We start from the raw sequence: 20,434 nt of genomic DNA, 5'->3' as shown, positions 1-20,434 counted from the left end.
TTAACAGCTCTCTCTGGGCTCACTAATAACGTGTATGAGAAGTCAACTCCCCTTGTGTTGTCCTAAATAGGAGGCAGGGCTACTTGTTTGGAAGAGAGGGGAGGAAAGATAGGCTGTTTATACAGCTAATGGGTGCCCTGTGATAGTGTCCTTCGATTGGTTCGGGCAATTTGGTTTCTAATGTTCATCTGACCACAATCGAAATGGAAGCGGTTAATGGGTGAAGCAAACTCCCCTACCTGGTCTTCCTCATCCTTTCACTCCCTGTCCCTCCCTCTTATCGCTTGTTGGAAAATTGTATTTGCAAATTCCTTACTATTGATTTGGTAGATTCTTTCTTCCTTGAACTGGTACACTATGATTAGCCACAGAACCCAGTTCAGATAGGCTCTTACTTTGCTAACCCAAAGTGATAGTTCGTAGCTGTTCGTCTAGTTTCGGTAACAACCCTAGTATAAAACACAACACACTGCCTCTTAAGGAGTTTCAATAGCATTCATAATCTTGAAAAGACAGTGAAGCAATTGTTACTTTTCAGCTTTCTATTTTAGTAGAGCAGAGTTCATTTCTGTAACTCTAGCAGTTTTCAAGGATAACACTTTTCCTGTTGCAACCAGTTGGCCTAGTTGACCATCCAGGCCTAGACTTCTACAGACATAAAGACATGCAAACCCAGTTAAGACTGTAACTTTTGTCTACTGAATTGGAGTCCACATTCTGGGTCCCAAACCCTTTGTTCAACAGTCTGTCTAGCCTGTCTCATACTAACCTGTGTAATGGTCAGACTATGCATCTGACTGCTTTGTAGAATGTATATCGAAATGGTGAGGTAAAGATGAGACCATGCTGAAAAGGATAGTGAGTGTTGTCATGTTAGCCTTTTGTCTAGTGCCACACTGCCAGTTGTGCTGACACATGCTTAGTTCACCATGTTTGTTGCAGTCTCTACCTGCGACGCCCTTGAATCCCATCGCTGTTGGTGCTCCATCCACAGATATTGCCCCTGGTGCTCACCAGTCTTCTCATCTGGATTGTGATCAATATAGATTCTCCTCTCTGTATTCTGGACTTCACTAGTAATCTGGGCAAAGATAATCCGGGGAAACTGAAGTGATGGATTCTTTGTGATTACTTTAGTGTTCCAGTTTCGCTTGGCTCTATAGAATATGCCTCCTAAGAATTCCTTCCTACTCGTTAGGCGTCCTCAGGCTGGTTCATGAAGGCCAACCACTGTTCTGATGGGGTTTTGTTTGAGATCGTTCAGCTTTCATTTTCAGGTTATTTAGACGTTCAACATCACAGCCATCTCAACCCACAAAGTGGGGTAACAGAAAGTGAACATGTGCTTGCAAATGGGCCCCCTTGCAATCAGATCACCTCTGGTCGCATTCCATTGATGCTTGTAGACGTTTTTGGCCGGTGAAATGTAGTAGCTCTTTCAGCAGTACTCCTTCAATTGGGACTAAATTGGGGACCGCAGCTAACATGCAGCCCCTTCTCACACTCTGGCTCTATTGATGTGAATTATAACTAAGGCTTTCGGTTTTAAGTTTTTTACTGTTTATTTATTTTTTATTTTTAAACAGCTAAATATAGAGAGAACTCTATCTATTTTCCTGTCTATTTATTTTCAAATATAAATTAAACCAGGAATTGTATTTCTTTTTATGTGATTGTGAATGCTGTCAATTGGTACTGCCAGTCCAATAGAAGTGCAGATTGACAGGTAAGGGAGTCAAAAAAGAGAACGTTTCTCGATGAGGCTTAAACAGCTGTAGATATATACACTTTGAAACCAGTCAGGTGCTCATGTCTGAGTCTACCGTTATTGGTTAAATAAATGTAGAAAATACTAGTTTCTGCTTAGTTTTGTCACAAAACCCAAAATAAATATGGATAAATACAGATGGAAATGTAAAAAAAAAATACCATACAACCGGGAGCCCTAATTATAACTCACACCTTAATCTCCTTGTTCCCTCCACTCCCTCCTATCCTACCTACCCAATCCCGTTTCTTCAGACCACTACCCAGTAGGGCATCAAATGCACCTAGTGTATATTCAGTGAAAACAAAACCGTTTCACATTTCAAAATGTGCAAGTCTGACCTCATTGGCACATCAAGCAAAATGACATCCGCCCTGAGAAGCATGGCAGTCTGGTCAAGCTTCATTCACCCACCACTCATCAGTCGAGTCATTGCAATTCTCAACCAGCACACAAATATCTGTTAAAAAAACAAACACTTTCACTTTTGGATTGTTTGTAAAGTGTTTATTTTAAAAATGAGTGGTCTGTGAGTCACTTAGTGCACTCACTAGAGGATCCATATGCACCATCAAATGGAGAGCAGCTTCTTCTGTAAAGTCAAAATGCTCATTTATAGTGTAATTCAAGCGTTTGCTAGTATTAATCACATGACCAAATACTCACAAAGAATACAAGTTAGCTAGTAGAGGACCTTTACAAGTAATAATATAACCATATTTGGCTCTGCTAGCTCGTTTATTAGGTCTCGCCCTGACGAACGTGCGCTAAGTGCCTTCTCGCCGCAAGAACTATAGCTGCCGACTCAGCTGACAACGAGGGGAAGCAAGAGCTGGCCACGCACCCAGCATTGTCTATGGCAGCGGCGAATTGCGACGCGCGGCTTGGGATTGGGTCGCGCGCGTGAGCTTCTACCGTAGACAGCTCATGTCGCGCGGCCCAATCCCAAGGCACGCGTCGGAATCCGACTCTGCCAGGAACTTCTGGGCGTTCCTTAGGCTGGCGGAGGGGCTGCTTCACCCTCTTCCTCTAATGCCCCTGGCCTTTGATGTGTACGGTGACTCATGCTGACTTCTCTCGAACACAAATCCGACGCCTGCCATGTCCGCGCCTTTATTTATTTAATAACACTGGCGCTTTCGAACCCCTCCCACCTCCCAAAACAGCATGCCTGCACCTTTATTTATTTAATAACACCTGTTGTCTGTGCGTTTTCCTTTTCCGCTAATGAAAGCCGAGCAGTGTGACCAGATACAGCAGAGTGAGCGGGGGAAGTGGGAGGCAGCTCGCCCGGGTGCGTGTGGCAAAACATGGATCCCCATTAAATGCGGGCTGCAGCAGCAGGCTCTGATGGCAACACAGCCAGGTTGAGAAGCTTTGTGAGGCTCAGACCGCTGATTGGTGCGAGGGCTGACAGCACCGGTCGTGCTGCTGCCGTGCGTGTGCATTCACCGGGATTCCTGCCTGTACCCAAACCCCTTAGAGACGCACGGCTACAGGACAGCAGGGAATCCGCACATGAAAGGGGATTTCTCTTTTTTTCTACTGTCGAATTTGCACGTAGGTTTAGCAATCCTGCGCGCTCATATCTGGCAGAAAAAAACATTAAGAAGAGATGGTGGATGTGAGCTCTGTCACTGCCTTATACACTCACTCAGCAGAAATACCTTGTGTTGAGTGCTATGGAGTGTCTTGCAGAGTTAGAAGGAGTAAACGAGCATTTGCAATGCGATAGGTCTCGCATTGCTGAAAGTTTGAGCTATTGGTGTTGCTAATAATAATGCAATACGAATAGCACAAACTTTCAGTAATGCAAGAGCTATTGCATTACAAAGCAATCGTGGCACCTGCACTTGTACTTTAAACATCTAAAGTGTGAGTTTTGTGGTCCATTTGTAATGCATTAGCTCGCCCGTTACTGAAAGTTTGAGCTATTGATGTTGCATTATTATTAGCAACGCCAGTAGCTCAAGCTTTCAGCAATGCGAGACCTATTGTATTGCAAAGGCTTGTTTCAAGGTGTGATTTCAGTAAGACTAATCCAATTGCGCTGCAGCTGTAACATTTCCCAACTATGCGGTGACTATAAGAATGAGACTCAGTCTTCTTTTGAATTAAAAATATTGGAAGGTGTGGTGGTATCAGCATAGTTTTTTGGAAACCTTTTCTGAACTCAAAAACATGTTTCCCAGTTTCTTGACTGTAGTTTCTTGACTGTTTCTTGACCACCGGTTCTAATTGCCCCATTTTCACTCTCAAATGGTATTATTTAATAATACTGATTGACTGGCACCCCTAGCATCATCAAGGCACTTGTCATCTCATCTCCCTGATCCAACTTCTAACTGGGAATAAGAACATGTTGGCAGGCGGTCAAATCATGCTTTGATGGGAAAAGCATCCAATTAGCAAGTCATCTTGTCAAATTTCTGGAAAAAGCAGAATGCCAGAAGGGAGAGATCGGACGAAGCAAACCCATTCGGCATTTGAGTCCAATCGCCCTACTCGGCAACGACTAGGTACAACGACCTCCAGTTTAAACCTCGTAAGAAATGGCATTAGTCATTAAATAGTACAAGCTGCGCGCCCAGAAACTCTGGCAGCGCCCATTTTAATTCATAAAAAAAGAAAAAAAACATCCAACTCTCTTAAGTATGTCTGCACATCTGTTACTGTGGACTGGTTACAATGTTGAAAAATTGCAGACCTACTCGCAACCAGCTATAAGACTCCCTCGAAGGCCCTTCCTTTGACTGTCCCTCCCATCTGACGGTGTTTCTCAAAGTTGCCCCAAGAACCTGCAGTCGTAAACATTTTAATATAGACACTTTGGGCCACATAACAAATTATCTTATTTCTCGGAAAGTGCTAAAGATGCTTATTTTTTTGTTTTTAGAATGCACTTTTTAGCCTTATGAAATTTTGCTGTATTGTTTTAATGACATTTTTTTTTCACAACCAATTTTATTGAGCATAAGAGTATCAAGGATGTGGTATCTTCACACACCAAGATCACCACAACAGTATCAATGCAATGATGACATATACAGTAATGAATGCAGCAAGTGCCAATGAAGCTCAGCTTTAAAGATGCCCTAGCAGCCTACCCTAAACCCCAACTACACCCCCCCCGTACCCAACACCCCCCCCCCCACCACACGTGTACAGAAAGCAACACAAAGAAGATGTACAAAGAAGAAGCAGGTATAGCGCAGCCAGGGCTCTGCCACTCGAGGCCAGAAGTGTCACCGCGATCAAATGTCCTCCTCCTGCTCCGCTGGGGGATCCAAGGACAGGCCACGGTAGTCGGCCCACCGCTTCCAGATCTTGAAATGTTTGCGTGGGCAGCCCCGCGCCTCAAAGACTGGTTTTTCAAGGCCCATGAAATAGTCTAACCCAGCCTTCCATGCAGACAGAGGGGGGGCCCTCACAGACTTCCATGCCCGAGCCAGGTCACGCTTGGCCACCACCAGACCCAGGAGCAACAGATGGCGCTTATACACGTTGCCCCCAACCCCTTCCATGACATGCAGCAGGCCCAGCCGGTGGGTACGAGGAAGATCCCAACCCAGGACCTCAGCCAGGCAACTCCACACGCCCCTCCAGAATCCAGCCAGGCGACCACACGACCACACCGTATGTATCAGGGAGCCAGGCACTTCCCCACAGCGCAGGCACTCCGGTGACGCAATCAAGCCAGCCTTCCACAGACGTTCACGTGTATAATAGGCACGGTGCAAGTATTTGAATTGTATCAGGCGGAGCCGAACCGCAATAGCGGTGCCGCGCGGGGACTCCAGCGCCTCCCTCCAATCGTCCTCATCAAGGGCGCCCACGTCCACCTCCCACGCCTCCCGAAGGGAGCAGAGAGTGGAGGAGCAGTGAATAACAAGTGACTGATAGATCCTAGAGACCTTCTTGTCACCCAAGTCTCCCATAAACACTTTCGCCTCTAGCGGGCTGAACTCCGGCAGGGAGTCAAGACCGGCAATGCTCGGGGCAAGGGCATGCCGCAGCTGGAGGTAGCGGAAGAACTGGGACTGAGGCATCTGGAACTCCGCGCGGAGTTCCTCAAAGGACCTGAGGGTGGTACCCGACACGACCTGGCCCAGTTGTATAATTCCAATAGCCTCCCAACCCTCAAACCCGGCCAGGGCCGCCAGTTCCGGGAGCATGCCATTGTGCCACAGCGGCGTTTCAGCTGTTAATTTGCCCCACCAACCCATGCGGCGCAGAGATTGCCGCCACACCGTAAATACCACCTTAGTGACCGACGGCAACCCACGGCGTATACGAGCCGAATAGAGAATAGTGTGGAGCGTGCGATCTCCCATGAGAAGTCTCTCCAGGGCATAGGCCGGGTCACTCCTATCTCCATACCACCATTCATTGAGGACAAGTAGGTGCGACGCTTGGTAGTAGGAGAGGAGGTCGGATGTGGCCAAACCACCACAGTACGTGGACAGAAAGCACGTCCTCAAGGCTACCCTGGCTGCACCGCCATCCCACAGGAAGCGGCTCAGCACAGAGTTCACCTGGCCGCAAGAACTATAGCTGCCGACTCAGCTGACAACGAGGGGAAGCAAGAGCTGGCCACGCACCCAGCATTGTCTATGGCAGCGGCGAATTGCGACGCGCGGCTTGGGATTGGGTCGCGCGCGTGAGCTTCTACCGTAGACAGCTCATGTCGCGCGGCCCAATCCCAAGGCACGCGTCGGAATCCGACTCTGCCAGGAACTTCTGGGCGTTCCTTAGGCTGGCGGAGGGGCTGCTTCACCCTCTTCCTCTAATGCCCCTGGCCTTTGATGTGTACGGTGACTCATGCTGACTTCTCTCGAACACAAATCCGACGCCTGCCATGTCCGCGCCTTTATTTATTTAATAACACTGGCGCTTTCGAACCCCTCCCACCTCCCAAAACAGCATGCCTGCACCTTTATTTATTTAATAACACCTGTTGTCTGTGCGTTTTCCTTTTCCGCTAATGAAAGCCGAGCAGTGTGACCAGATACAGCAGAGTGAGCGGGGGAAGTGGGAGGCAGCTCGCCCGGGTGCGTGTGGCAAAACATGGATCCCCATTAAATGCGGGCTGCAGCAGCAGGCTCTGATGGCAACACAGCCAGGTTGAGAAGCTTTGTGAGGCTCAGACCGCTGATTGGTGCGAGGGCTGACAGCACCGGTCGTGCTGCTGCCGTGCGTGTGCATTCACCGGGATTCCTGCCTGTACCCAAACCCCTTAGAGACGCACGGCTACAGGACAGCAGGGAATCCGCACATGAAAGGGGATTTCTCTTTTTTTCTACTGTCGAATTTGCACGTAGGTTTAGCAATCCTGCGCGCTCATATCTGGCAGAAAAAAACATTAAGAAGAGATGGTGGATGTGAGCTCTGTCACTGCCTTATACACTCACTCAGCAGAAATACCTTGTGTTGAGTGCTATGGAGTGTCTTGCAGAGTTAGAAGGAGTAAACGAGCATTTGCAATGCGATAGGTCTCGCATTGCTGAAAGTTTGAGCTATTGGTGTTGCTAATAATAATGCAATACGAATAGCACAAACTTTCAGTAATGCAAGAGCTATTGCATTACAAAGCAATCGTGGCACCTGCACTTGTACTTTAAACATCTAAAGTGTGAGTTTTGTGGTCCATTTGTAATGCATTAGCTCGCCCGTTACTGAAAGTTTGAGCTATTGATGTTGCATTATTATTAGCAACGCCAGTAGCTCAAGCTTTCAGCAATGCGAGACCTATTGTATTGCAAAGGCTTGTTTCAAGGTGTGATTTCAGTAAGACTAATCCAATTGCGCTGCAGCTGTAACATTTCCCAACTATGCGGTGACTATAAGAATGAGACTCAGTCTTCTTTTGAATTAAAAATATTGGAAGGTGTGGTGGTATCAGCATAGTTTTTTGGAAACCTTTTCTGAACTCAAAAACATGTTTCCCAGTTTCTTGACTGTAGTTTCTTGACTGTTTCTTGACCACCGGTTCTAATTGCCCCATTTTCACTCTCAAATGGTATTATTTAATAATACTGATTGACTGGCACCCCTAGCATCATCAAGGCACTTGTCATCTCATCTCCCTGATCCAACTTCTAACTGGGAATAAGAACATGTTGGCAGGCGGTCAAATCATGCTTTGATGGGAAAAGCATCCAATTAGCAAGTCATCTTGTCAAATTTCTGGAAAAAGCAGAATGCCAGAAGGGAGAGATCGGACGAAGCAAACCCATTCGGCATTTGAGTCCAATCGCCCTACTCGGCAACGACTAGGTACAACGACCTCCAGTTTAAACCTCGTAAGAAATGGCATTAGTCATTAAATAGTACAAGCTGCGCGCCCAGAAACTCTGGCAGCGCCCATTTTAATTCATAAAAAAAGAAAAAAAACATCCAACTCTCTTAAGTATGTCTGCACATCTGTTACTGTGGACTGGTTACAATGTTGAAAAATTGCAGACCTACTCGCAACCAGCTATAAGACTCCCTCGAAGGCCCTTCCTTTGACTGTCCCTCCCATCTGACGGTGTTTCTCAAAGTTGCCCCAAGAACCTGCAGTCGTAAACATTTTAATATAGACACTTTGGGCCACATAACAAATTATCTTATTTCTCGGAAAGTGCTAAAGATGCTTATTTTTTTGTTTTTAGAATGCACTTTTTAGCCTTATGAAATTTTGCTGTATTGTTTTAATGACATTTTTTTTTCACAACCAATTTTATTGAGCATAAGAGTATCAAGGATGTGGTATCTTCACACACCAAGATCACCACAACAGTATCAATGCAATGATGACATATACAGTAATGAATGCAGCAAGTGCCAATGAAGCTCAGCTTTAAAGATGCCCTAGCAGCCTACCCTAAACCCCAACTACACCCCCCCCGTACCCAACACCCCCCCCCCACCACACGTGTACAGAAAGCAACACAAAGAAGATGTACAAAGAAGAAGCAGGTATAGCGCAGCCAGGGCTCTGCCACTCGAGGCCAGAAGTGTCACCGCGATCAAATGTCCTCCTCCTGCTCCGCTGGGGGATCCAAGGACAGGCCACGGTAGTCGGCCCACCGCTTCCAGATCTTGAAATGTTTGCGTGGGCAGCCCCGCGCCTCAAAGACTGGTTTTTCAAGGCCCATGAAATAGTCTAACCCAGCCTTCCATGCAGACAGAGGGGGGGCCCTCACAGACTTCCATGCCCGAGCCAGGTCACGCTTGGCCACCACCAGACCCAGGAGCAACAGATGGCGCTTATACACGTTGCCCCCAACCCCTTCCATGACATGCAGCAGGCCCAGCCGGTGGGTACGAGGAAGATCCCAACCCAGGACCTCAGCCAGGCAACTCCACACGCCCCTCCAGAATCCAGCCAGGCGACCACACGACCACACCGTATGTATCAGGGAGCCAGGCACTTCCCCACAGCGCAGGCACTCCGGTGACGCAATCAAGCCAGCCTTCCACAGACGTTCACGTGTATAATAGGCACGGTGCAAGTATTTGAATTGTATCAGGCGGAGCCGAACCGCAATAGCGGTGCCGCGCGGGGACTCCAGCGCCTCCCTCCAATCGTCCTCATCAAGGGCGCCCACGTCCACCTCCCACGCCTCCCGAAGGGAGCAGAGAGTGGAGGAGCAGTGAATAACAAGTGACTGATAGATCCTAGAGACCTTCTTGTCACCCAAGTCTCCCATAAACACTTTCGCCTCTAGCGGGCTGAACTCCGGCAGGGAGTCAAGACCGGCAATGCTCGGGGCAAGGGCATGCCGCAGCTGGAGGTAGCGGAAGAACTGGGACTGAGGCATCTGGAACTCCGCGCGGAGTTCCTCAAAGGACCTGAGGGTGGTACCCGACACGACCTGGCCCAGTTGTATAATTCCAATAGCCTCCCAACCCTCAAACCCGGCCAGGGCCGCCAGTTCCGGGAGCATGCCATTGTGCCACAGCGGCGTTTCAGCTGTTAATTTGCCCCACCAACCCATGCGGCGCAGAGATTGCCGCCACACCGTAAATACCACCTTAGTGACCGACGGCAACCCACGGCGTATACGAGCCGAATAGAGAATAGTGTGGAGCGTGCGATCTCCCATGAGAAGTCTCTCCAGGGCATAGGCCGGGTCACTCCTATCTCCATACCACCATTCATTGAGGACAAGTAGGTGCGACGCTTGGTAGTAGGAGAGGAGGTCGGATGTGGCCAAACCACCACAGTACGTGGACAGAAAGCACGTCCTCAAGGCTACCCTGGCTGCACCGCCATCCCACAGGAAGCGGCTCAGCACAGAGTTCACCTGGCCGCAAGAACTATAGCTGCCGACTCAGCTGACAACGAGGGGAAGCAAGAGCTGGCCACGCACCCAGCATTGTCTATGGCAGCGGCGAATTGCGACGCGCGGCTTGGGATTGGGTCGCGCGCGTGAGCTTCTACCGTAGACAGCTCATGTCGCGCGGCCCAATCCCAAGGCACGCGTCGGAATCCGACTCTGCCAGGAACTTCTGGGCGTTCCTTAGGCTGGCGGAGGGGCTGCTTCACCCTCTTCCTCTAATGCCCCTGGCCTTTGATGTGTACGGTGACTCATGCTGACTTCTCTCGAACACAAATCCGACGCCTGCCATGTCCGCGCCTTTATTTATTTAATAACACTGGCGCTTTCGAACCCCTCCCACCTCCCAAAACAGCATGCCTGCACCTTTATTTATTTAATAACACCTGTTGTCTGTGCGTTTTCCTTTTCCGCTAATGAAAGCCGAGCAGTGTGACCAGATACAGCAGAGTGAGCGGGGGAAGTGGGAGGCAGCTCGCCCGGGTGCGTGTGGCAAAACATGGATCCCCATTAAATGCGGGCTGCAGCAGCAGGCTCTGATGGCAACACAGCCAGGTTGAGAAGCTTTGTGAGGCTCAGACCGCTGATTGGTGCGAGGGCTGACAGCACCGGTCGTGCTGCTGCCGTGCGTGTGCATTCACCGGGATTCCTGCCTGTACCCAAACCCCTTAGAGACGCACGGCTACAGGACAGCAGGGAATCCGCACATGAAAGGGGATTTCTCTTTTTTTCTACTGTCGAATTTGCACGTAGGTTTAGCAATCCTGCGCGCTCATATCTGGCAGAAAAAAACATTAAGAAGAGATGGTGGATGTGAGCTCTGTCACTGCCTTATACACTCACTCAGCAGAAATACCTTGTGTTGAGTGCTATGGAGTGTCTTGCAGAGTTAGAAGGAGTAAACGAGCATTTGCAATGCGATAGGTCTCGCATTGCTGAAAGTTTGAGCTATTGGTGTTGCTAATAATAATGCAATACGAATAGCACAAACTTTCAGTAATGCAAGAGCTATTCACCTGGCGGAACCACTCCATGCCAATAGGGTGCGGGAAGTTTTGGAGTTGGTACAGCAGCCTCGGCAGTGCCACCATCTTAAAGATGGCCGACCTCCCAAAGATCGTGAGGGGCATCCTGGACCAGGTTTTAACATCTGTCTGGACCCGTTCCCACACCGGCAAGACGCTGCGTGTCCAGGCCACGGCCCGCGAGGTCGAGAGGAAGACGCCCAGATACTTCAGGCCATCTGTCGCCACACGCAAGTCGGCGGCCCATGGGTCGGCAACTACTCCGCCACCCAAAAGCCACAGGGTCGATTTGGTCAGGTTAAGGTGAAGCCCAGAGACCTCGCCAAACCCCCGCATGATCTCTAAAACCCGGGGACCCGAGCGCCGCAGATCAGTGAGGAACAGGAGGACGTCGTCTGCATATAGTGCAATCCTATCCGCCAGGTCATCGTTCCAGACAAAGCCACGTAGTTGGGCATCCGTTCGTATTCGCGACGCCAGGGGCTCCATGGCCAGGGCGAACCGGTAGGGGGACAGCGGGCAACCCTGTCGAGTACCACGTCCGATTTGAAAGCGCCCAGAGACCGCGCCGGCCACGCGGACCGACGCCGTAACATTAGTGTAGAGGAGACGAATATACGACAGGAAGACAGGCCCTAGGTTGAGGCGGGCCAGCAAAGTGAACAAATACGCCCAGCTCACCGAATCAAAGGCTCGGTCCATGTCCGCAAGAAGGAGTGCGGCTTGTTCATCCCTAGCACCCATGGCGTCGACCGCCGCCTGCGCCCGCCGGATATTATGCCTGGTGGCCCTGCGCGGCATGAACCCGGCCTGGTCAGGGTGGACCAGGTCGGTAATGTGGGGCAAGAGGCGGTTCGCCAGGGCCTTCGCCAAGATCTTGGCCTCGATGTTGAGAAGGGAGATCGGCCTGTAAGAGTCGTGCCGGTCCGGCGCCCTGCCCGGCTTCAAAAATACCACTATCTCGGCATGACGCCAGTCTGGTGGCAGCTCGCCCTTAGTCCGCGCCGCCTCCAGGGCACTGCGAAAGTGGGGTCCCAACTGGACGTGGAACTTTTTATAAAATTCGCTAGGATAACCGCTCGGGCCGGGCGCCTTCCCAGTATTCAATTGGCCAAGGGCCTCCCCGAGTTCCTCAGATGTAAGCGGGGCCTCCAAGGCGGTTCTAGTCTCATCAGGGACTGCCTGTGGGAGCAGGTCGTCCAGGTATGAGGCAATCTCGCCCTCCATCAAAGGGTCACGAGGAGCGTACTGTGCCTCGTAGTAGCGGGCAAAGCTAGCCGCCAGCAGACTCGGGTCGGTCACGACCGAGCCGTCATCCGCCGTGAGACCGGGCAGCTCTAGGGGCTGGAAAGTTGCCTGGCAAAGCCTATGCAACATGGTGCAGGACTTATCGCCCCACTGGTACACCCTGCTGCGCGTGGCGAGCCACGCCTGTCGGGCCTCCTCATATAGGACCGAAGCATATGTTTGTTGGGCCTGCAGGAGCTGCCGCACGACGCCCTCGTCACCCCCAAGCCGACCACGCTGCTCCAGCTCCTCTACGCGGGCCGCGGCAGTCACAATGGCTTCCCGACGTTTCCGCCGAGCAGCCGCACACCAAGTTATATCAATGCCCCGGAGCGTAGGCTTCAGCGCCTCCCACACAACCATTGCATCGACACCCCCCACCAAGTTCTCGCGCCAGAAGTGATCAATCGCTTCGCGTAAATGCGTCACGTACTCCGGCCGCTGCAGCTGCCAGGCGGACATACGCCAGCGAAAGGGTTGTCGTTTAGAAGGGAGGGTCACGGTGGCCAGGACAGGGGAATGATCTGAGAGGCCCCTGGGGAGTATTGCGGCATCCCTGACACGACTCAGACAGGCACCCGGCACAAACAAATAATCAAGCCTCGAGAAGGACCCATGCACCGCCGATACATACGTGAAGGCCCGCACTGTGGGATGAAAATGCCGCCATACATCAATCCAGCCCAGGCCACGCACAGTCGCACACAATCTGGTGGGAGCAGCCGCGGGGGGGGGGTCAGACACTACAGGAGCTCGTCTCAGGCGGTCTAGGCCCACATCGATGACCTCGTTCCAGTCGCCCCCCACCATGGTCAGGACTTCCGGGATCTCGTCCCACAGCGCAAACAGCCGCTCAGACAATGCCCACTGCAGGGGGGGAGGGGCGTATACACTTCCAAAGACCACCGGCTCGGAACCCAGCAGGCCCTTGATAAAGACAAACCTGCCCTGAGGATCAATCCATTGCTTCTCATGAACATAGGCCACCCTACGGTGTACCAATATGGCCACCCCCCGCAACCCCCTCGTAAAGCCAGCATGGTAAACCTGTTGATACCCAAACCTCTGGAGGCTAAGGGCCTTGGAGCCCAGCATGTGAGTCTCCTGAAGCAGGAGCACGTCCACCATCTCCCTCTTCCCCCACCGCAGCACAGCCCCACGCTTGATCTTATCCAGGATACCCCGCACATTCCATGTCACCACCCGCAGCGTCTTTGGAGGAGACACAGTCGCGGTATCAGCCATTATCGACACACAGTCCAGAATCCGGCCCCCCTCCCACCCTGGCGCAACCCGCAAATCAACTAAAATCAAAACCTCAGACACGTGTGGTCCCACCCCTCCAGCCCGCGAACTCAGCAACCCCCCCCCCAACCCAGAACCCCCCCAACATTTGCAACACCAGAACTCTCCCCCACACCCCACACCCACCACCCCAATACCTCAGAGAACGTTGAAGTATCTGTTGCGGCGTGGAGAGACCCGGGTCCAGAACAGAGGACCCAGGGCCCGCCATACCAATGGATCCCAACAACCCCATCATGACACACACACCACCCCCCCAACAACACTCACATCCGTGAGGGTCTGAGGCCCACAAACAGTACCCCCCGAGCCCCACTGTGTCCCCATGGCAATAACTGGAGTCCTCACATGGGAACCGACCGGCATCTCAAGGACAGAATGAAACCGTCTCACCAGCCAAAGCAGAGCAGTTCAGTATTCAGCATACAGAGTGTGTTCAGTCCCGGCAATGTTCAGCTGCCCGCATCGGAGTGCTCCGAGTCCCTGGCACCACCCGACCGCGATGCACTGGCAGAAGCCGACCTCTTCTTGGAGCGAGACCGCCGATGGCGGCCCTTCTTGTTCGGGCGATCCGTCCGCTCCGGCGACGATCCCTGGGACCTGCCCGGGTCCAGCCCCGGCTGGGCGTGAGGCCTGAGTCGCACCGCTTCGTCGGTCCAGCGGAACACCTCCTCCGGTGAATCAAAGAAATGGGTCCGGGACTGATATATCACCCGCAGGCGGGCCGGATACAGGAGAGAGTATTGGAGCTTGAGGCCCCTTAGCTTAGCCTTAGCGTCCATGAAGGATTGCCTCTGTTGCTGTACCATCTTCGTGTAGTCCGGGAAAATCATGATAGTATGATTCTCGAAGGCGAGTGAGCCCTTGTTCCTCGCCTCCCGCAGGATAACATCCCGTTCATGATAATTCAGCAGCCGGGCGATGACAGGTCGTGGGCGCTCGCCCTCCGGCGGCCGCTGGGTCAGAGCCCTGTGGGCCCTCTCAATCACGAAGCATGTAGACAGCGCCCCTTCGGGGAGCCAGCTTTCCAGCCACTCTGTCAAGAACCGCTCCATACTGTCCTTCTCGCACCGCTCCGGAAAGCCAATGAAGCGGAGGTTGTTGCGCCGCGCGCGCCCTTCTGCATCCTCCACGCGGGCCGCCAGTGTCTTTTGGATGCTCTCCACCTCCGCCAATCGTTTCTTAAGGCCACCAATGTCCGCCTCGGTCGCTGTGATACGGGTCTCAGCCCCAGTGATCCGCTCCACCGCGTTGCGGAGGTCCTGGCGCAGGAGCGTGACATCCGCCCCAACCGCCCCAATTTTGGCATCAAGCATGTCCCGGGATTGGGTGATGGCCGCCAGTATAGCCGCATTGTCCGGCCCAGGGCCACCGCTGCCACCGGCCACCCCCGCGCCGCCGCTCGGCCCAGTGAATTTGTCGATGGGGCCATGTTTAGGCGGGCCACCTCCTCTGTCCCTGGTCATGGCACACGCTGGGCAGGGCGGACACCACCCCTGAGCTGTCGGGCACTGTCACAAGTCCTGGATGGGACGACCCAGACGAGGCCCCAGAGGAGAAAGCGGGCCGGCCTCCCAAATCCGGCGTCGCGAAAATCGAGGTCCCGGCGTCACCCAGGTGGGACAGGCCTCACCCGCACTCGCCACCACGAGCGGCCGTCCAAAGTACAGGAAAAGGCAGTGGCGCCGTGATCTGTGGGCAGCCGCACCCAGCGGGCCGGGCCACCAGAGGCAGATCGAATGCCACCACCGTCCGCCAGTCCGTCGCCGGCTGCCTCAGGGCTCCAGGATCCCAGTCTCCAGGCTGTCACGGGGCTACGCCTTGCCGTCACCGCTCGCTGGTCACACAGGGGAAGAGCCGATGATTAGGAGCGAGTGGCACCGTCCCAATCTCCAGGCGATCACAGCCAGAAAGATGAGCCAAGGGCGGAGCAGCGGATGCCACCCGCACCCGTCAGATCGCAACTGCCACCAGGCGTCGCAAAACTCGAGGACCCCGGTCTCCGGCCGGCCACCAGGCCGCACTTCGCCGCCGCCTCCCTCCGATCACAGGAAGGGAAGAAATGCAGGATCGACACACCAAAGTAGACAGGAGACTTCCCCAGACCGAAATCAAACACTGGGTATCAACAGCGGGCTCGGGGGTCAGGATAAATGATCGAATTAAGTCCGGGCCGGCGGGAGCTCTACAAGGCTGCGACCGCCATCTTCGCCCGCCAAGCCACGCCCCCGTTTTAATGACATTTTAACAAATTTATTTATAAAAATTTGTACTTTAAGGTTGTTTATACGTACTACATGTAGCTGATTGCAATGGCTCCAATTAACTGAGCAATAAAGAATTACTTACTGTCTAGCACATAAGGAATAAGCCAAAGGATTACGAGCCACAAGCCAATGTTTATCAGTCTCATTACTCTGAGTCCCCCCTTCACACACAAAGTGATGGATATACTAGTTGAGACGACCATCGATAGTGACCATATCTGCTCGAGCTCGACATGACATCACCTTGGACAAGACATTGTAGCCCATCTGGCACTATGTTATCAACAAAAATGATTTGTGCCTCAAATGATAATAGAAGAATGAAGTGGGCCCGGGTTGCAATAGATATTTCTCAATGTGATGCAATTACAGGAATTCTTACATAAAGCAATTGGAGATTTCGATAACTTGGACAAACAATGGGAAGGACTTTTAAAGTTAACAGATAGGCATACATCTCTTTTTGAGCAGATATCCTCGATATTCACAATGCCTAGCCAGAAGGAATGCAAAAGACAGTCTATTCGACTACATTCTTCATGGTTTAATAAAGATTGTAAGAATCAGAGGGCTGCCCTAGCTGCCACACTCAGTACAAACAATGCACTACAAATTAGAGAGCCCAGGAAGACTTACAAGGCAGTCTTCACAAACGTGAAAAAAGACTGGGCTGAAAATCGCTGGGGACAAATTCGAGATGCCTGCCAGAAGAAAGATTCCCAACAAATTGGGTTGCTGGTCACAAGGGGAGAGGCCGACTGACCGAGGCTGCCTGATAGCAACTTCTCTGTAGCTAATTGACTCTCTGTAATGTAGGCACTTGCACTTTGATGGTCGTAACAACTGAATAAAGTTAAATATGATGATGATGGCATTATTTATTTATTTTGCATCACATCACTGTACTTCGGTATCTGGCAAAAAGGATGCAGCAACAATCGAAATACAAAATGTGTTTTGAAAATAGCCTAAAAATTCTTTGACCAACACGATACATTGACAAATTGTTTATATTAAAAAAATAAAAAGCAAAAAATGGGAGTGCCACTAAGGCTGGCAGGCAGAGGGCTGGTTGAGGTCTGCTACACAGTGTGCAGCTGGCTGCAGGGACATCTTGTGCTTCTTCTATAAACCGAATGAGCTGAAAAATAAATGATTGCTGCTCCTGGAGAATGAGGCGGAGTTAAATTTTGGTCTTTTTACTCATTATGATTTTAATTGTGTCTGGAAATAAATACAACACATGTTACATTTTGAGGCTTGTGGTAAGGTGGCATGATTTGAATCCTCAAGTAAACCAATGCACATATTTTTCTGCAAGAGAGATAGGAGTTCCGTAACAGATATGGCCCTTTCTGGCGCAACAATGAACAGACCAATCCGTAAAGAGCTGCTTCGCTCAGGTTCCTCCAACAATGCAGTGCAGGAGAGAGATTTTGAGGAGCCACCAGTTGTGAAAATAATGAAGGAAGGAGGGAGCCACCAGAAATGAAGCTTTGGAGGAATTGACGTCTCCAGTCCCACAATCCTGTATGAAATATCTGCATACGAACAATCCTGTACGAAAGTACAAGCTCACATTTTATTCCTCACAGGAATTAAATATTGTGATTCGTGGTTTTTAGATCACAATTAAAGTTCGTAGTAAGTATTAAATGAAGGTAAACTAAAACCAGTGGTGTCATAAAATAGCTTCAGGTCACTGTGCCCACTTGATGCCGCTGAGCCCCTTAACCAATTGTAGTCTATCTCTGAGGAGGACTTCAGGCAGCCTTTTACAGAGTTTCTCTGGCAATGGGGATCAGCAGCCTCCTATGCGTGCATCGTAGATGGAAATGTGAAGAAGCGCCAAAGACAAGCAGGAAACCATGAAAGCGAGGCATTGGGAAGCTCCTTGCAGCCTCCTATGCATTCATCGTATATGGAAATGTAAAGAAGCACCAAAGACACAGAGTAAACAACAAAAGCGAGGTATCGGGAATATCCCCTCAGCCTCCTGTGCGTGCACCATAGATGGAAATGTCAACAAGCGCAAAAGACACGCAGGAAACAATTTAAAAAAAACATGCAATGGGGTAGGAGGCGACAGTAACACAACTGTGGCATTAGGCAGTAGGAGGGAGAATGCTATATTTAAATATAAGCAGTGAAGGCGATTATGCTGAACACAGACAAACAGTAACCGAGCAGGAAACCAATAAAAAAATAGTCCCCCCAAAGTACAGATAAAGATCCATAGTGGAGTGAGACCGTACTAAGTCCCTGCTCTGTGGGAGGAACAGAAGAGAGAAAGGAGGGACAAAGAGGCCGGACTGACTACTGGCAAGCAAGGATTTGTAAAGGACACTGACATAGACAAATGAAAAGCAATGGCAAGAAAGGGAATGGACTTGAAGTCCGTAGACTGATGATAGCAGGTCTCGAAGAGACTGCGCATATGCTGTCTAGTTAGACTTAAAAAATATGGCATTGTGGCAGGGCTGGTGTGGCTGACCATTTCCGTGACCCTGAGGACACTTCAGGAACCTCAATTTTAGCTTTCTAGTTGTGTCTGAGGCCCAGCCCCCTCATGAGCAGCAGCAGGTTCATTAAGGTGCCAGTGCAAGTGAAGGAGTCACGTGACGACTAACCCTGAGGGTTATCTGCCTTGTCTTTGGTAAGGCGAGGAGACTGACGCAAAGAAAGGTGCGTCTACAAGACGAGGGGATGGTGGCCTGGACTAAAACGGAGGAGGAAACCATCTAGAGGAGCCTGCACCAGCTACACCGTCCTTCATTAAGGCAGCGTGGACCCTAGACTGAATCGACCAGTGAGCTGGGGGAGCTGTCCTAATAACCTGGTACTGCTCCCAACATCCTGGGGAAAGGCGAGAAGGACTAGAAAGTTGCGGCTCTTCAAAAGAGTCACCGCTTTAGGCAAGTGACACGGGCGGGGGTGCATACAGTTGCTTGGTGGTTGGTAGCATGGGCATCGGATATATCCCCAGGGAATTTTATCCAGGCATAACTTAGTATTTTAGGGGCACTTTTATTTAGGTTTCCTTTGGAATATTGATTATTTGGTTTTGAGCACTATATTTGTTTAATCCCTCGCCAGTGAGAGGGAGTAGTGTGAAGGGGTATGCAAGTTTTATGTACTTGGGGAACATGCGTCACTGAAACACTGAGGAGGGTGTTGCAAAGCCCGTTCTTGTCACGAAGGATTGCTATATGCGGATTGCACTTGTTACATCTTGGACAGGGCATCATGTTGGGCAGATAAACCCACTACATGCTATTGGTGATGGGCTGTTTTATCATTGTGACCTGATATTCAAAGACTCCAACTTCTGTTTCCCCAAGGGTGCAGTCCAACCACTAGGGGAGCGGCAAGGAGAAGATCCCAGGAAGGCCTAAAGATCATGGAGAGAGAACTTTAGATGAGCTGTTGGGTGTGTACAGCTTAGCGACTCCATTTGATGACATTTATCTATAAAAAAAATTACATAAATTAACCCGCAAGTGCGAGTCGTGTCTTACCTCCCTGTAATAGGCAATTAGGCTTATTATAGTCCAGCATTAGTCTTTTAATTTCATACCTCCTTGTTCAACATCTACATAAAACAGGTACTAAGACTTAAACATCCAACACGCTTCTTTTTGCCAAATTTACTGCAGTTTGCTGATGCTATGATCTTTAGGACTGAGTACTTTTCCTTGTGCAGGGGGGTTTATTTTTTTTATCCTAGAGGGTCATGGGTGTAATTGACAATTTGTTTTACAGCTTGACATTCAGAACAATGTTTTTTATATTGTCTTTATTGAGATTTTAAGAAAAAAAGCTATGCAAAAACAGCAACCTGTACAACATGTCATGAACAATATATTGTTAGTAATTATTCTGGATGTTGCGATTCCTTGTGAGATTTAATAATGTTATATTTGTTGGAGATAAAAGCATTGCAAAGTTTCAAAAATTGTTTAATTGGATTTATTTTTCAGTTGAAAGGATCCCTTGTTGAAGCCTATTCTAGAGCACAGTTTCTAGAAGGACGGATGGAAGAACTGGGTTCTGAGACTATGCACTGTGGATTGAGCACTCAGGAGATGGGTTAGTAAGTATATTTACCCTTTACCATGTTGCATCTGTGTACATTAAAAGATCTCTACCTTTTTGTGTTTTGGGGGCATTGGTGACGTGTGAAGCAAAGGGTTGTACGTTATCAAAGCATCTCTAGCACCGTCCTTTCTCTTTTTATGTAACATAACTAGATAGTACTTCTTTTATCAACTTTAAAAAGATGAAAGGCTCCGTGAGACCACCATTATTCGAACCTTTCAATATGGGAGTCCAATACTGATTCCTACAGTGAGAATGTTAGTCCACTGAGCCATCGGATGCCGAAAAGCTATAGTACACCGTCGTAGATAGTACACGGAGATATGACCAATATATTGTAGCCAAAGACATATGCTTATC

The 20,434-nt window shown here is 50.2% G+C and overlaps 1 protein-coding gene across 2 annotated transcripts in view; it reads left to right on the top strand.

Annotated features, from left to right (window-relative positions):
* OIP5 (Opa interacting protein 5) overlaps positions 1 to 20,434 on the top strand; it is a 170,737-nt gene that overhangs the window by 107,547 nt on the left and 42,756 nt on the right. The window contains exon 5 of one of the 2 annotated variants that reach the window (XM_086936582.1): positions 19,957 to 20,065. In XM_086936582.1, the coding sequence (XP_086792708.1) occupies positions 19,957 to 20,065 (109 nt within the window). Of the gene's footprint in view, positions 1 to 19,956; positions 20,070 to 20,434 lie in introns of both variants that reach the window. The other variant, XM_086936583.1, reaches the window with a different exon arrangement.

Source organism: Lissotriton vulgaris, chromosome 9, assembly GCF_964263255.1.
Source record: "Lissotriton vulgaris chromosome 9, aLisVul1.2, whole genome shotgun sequence".
Classification (NCBI taxonomy): domain Eukaryota; kingdom Metazoa; phylum Chordata; class Amphibia; order Caudata; family Salamandridae; genus Lissotriton; species Lissotriton vulgaris.
The sequence above is the reverse complement of the archived record's forward strand: the minus strand, read 5'-3'. Positions and strand labels throughout refer to the sequence as shown.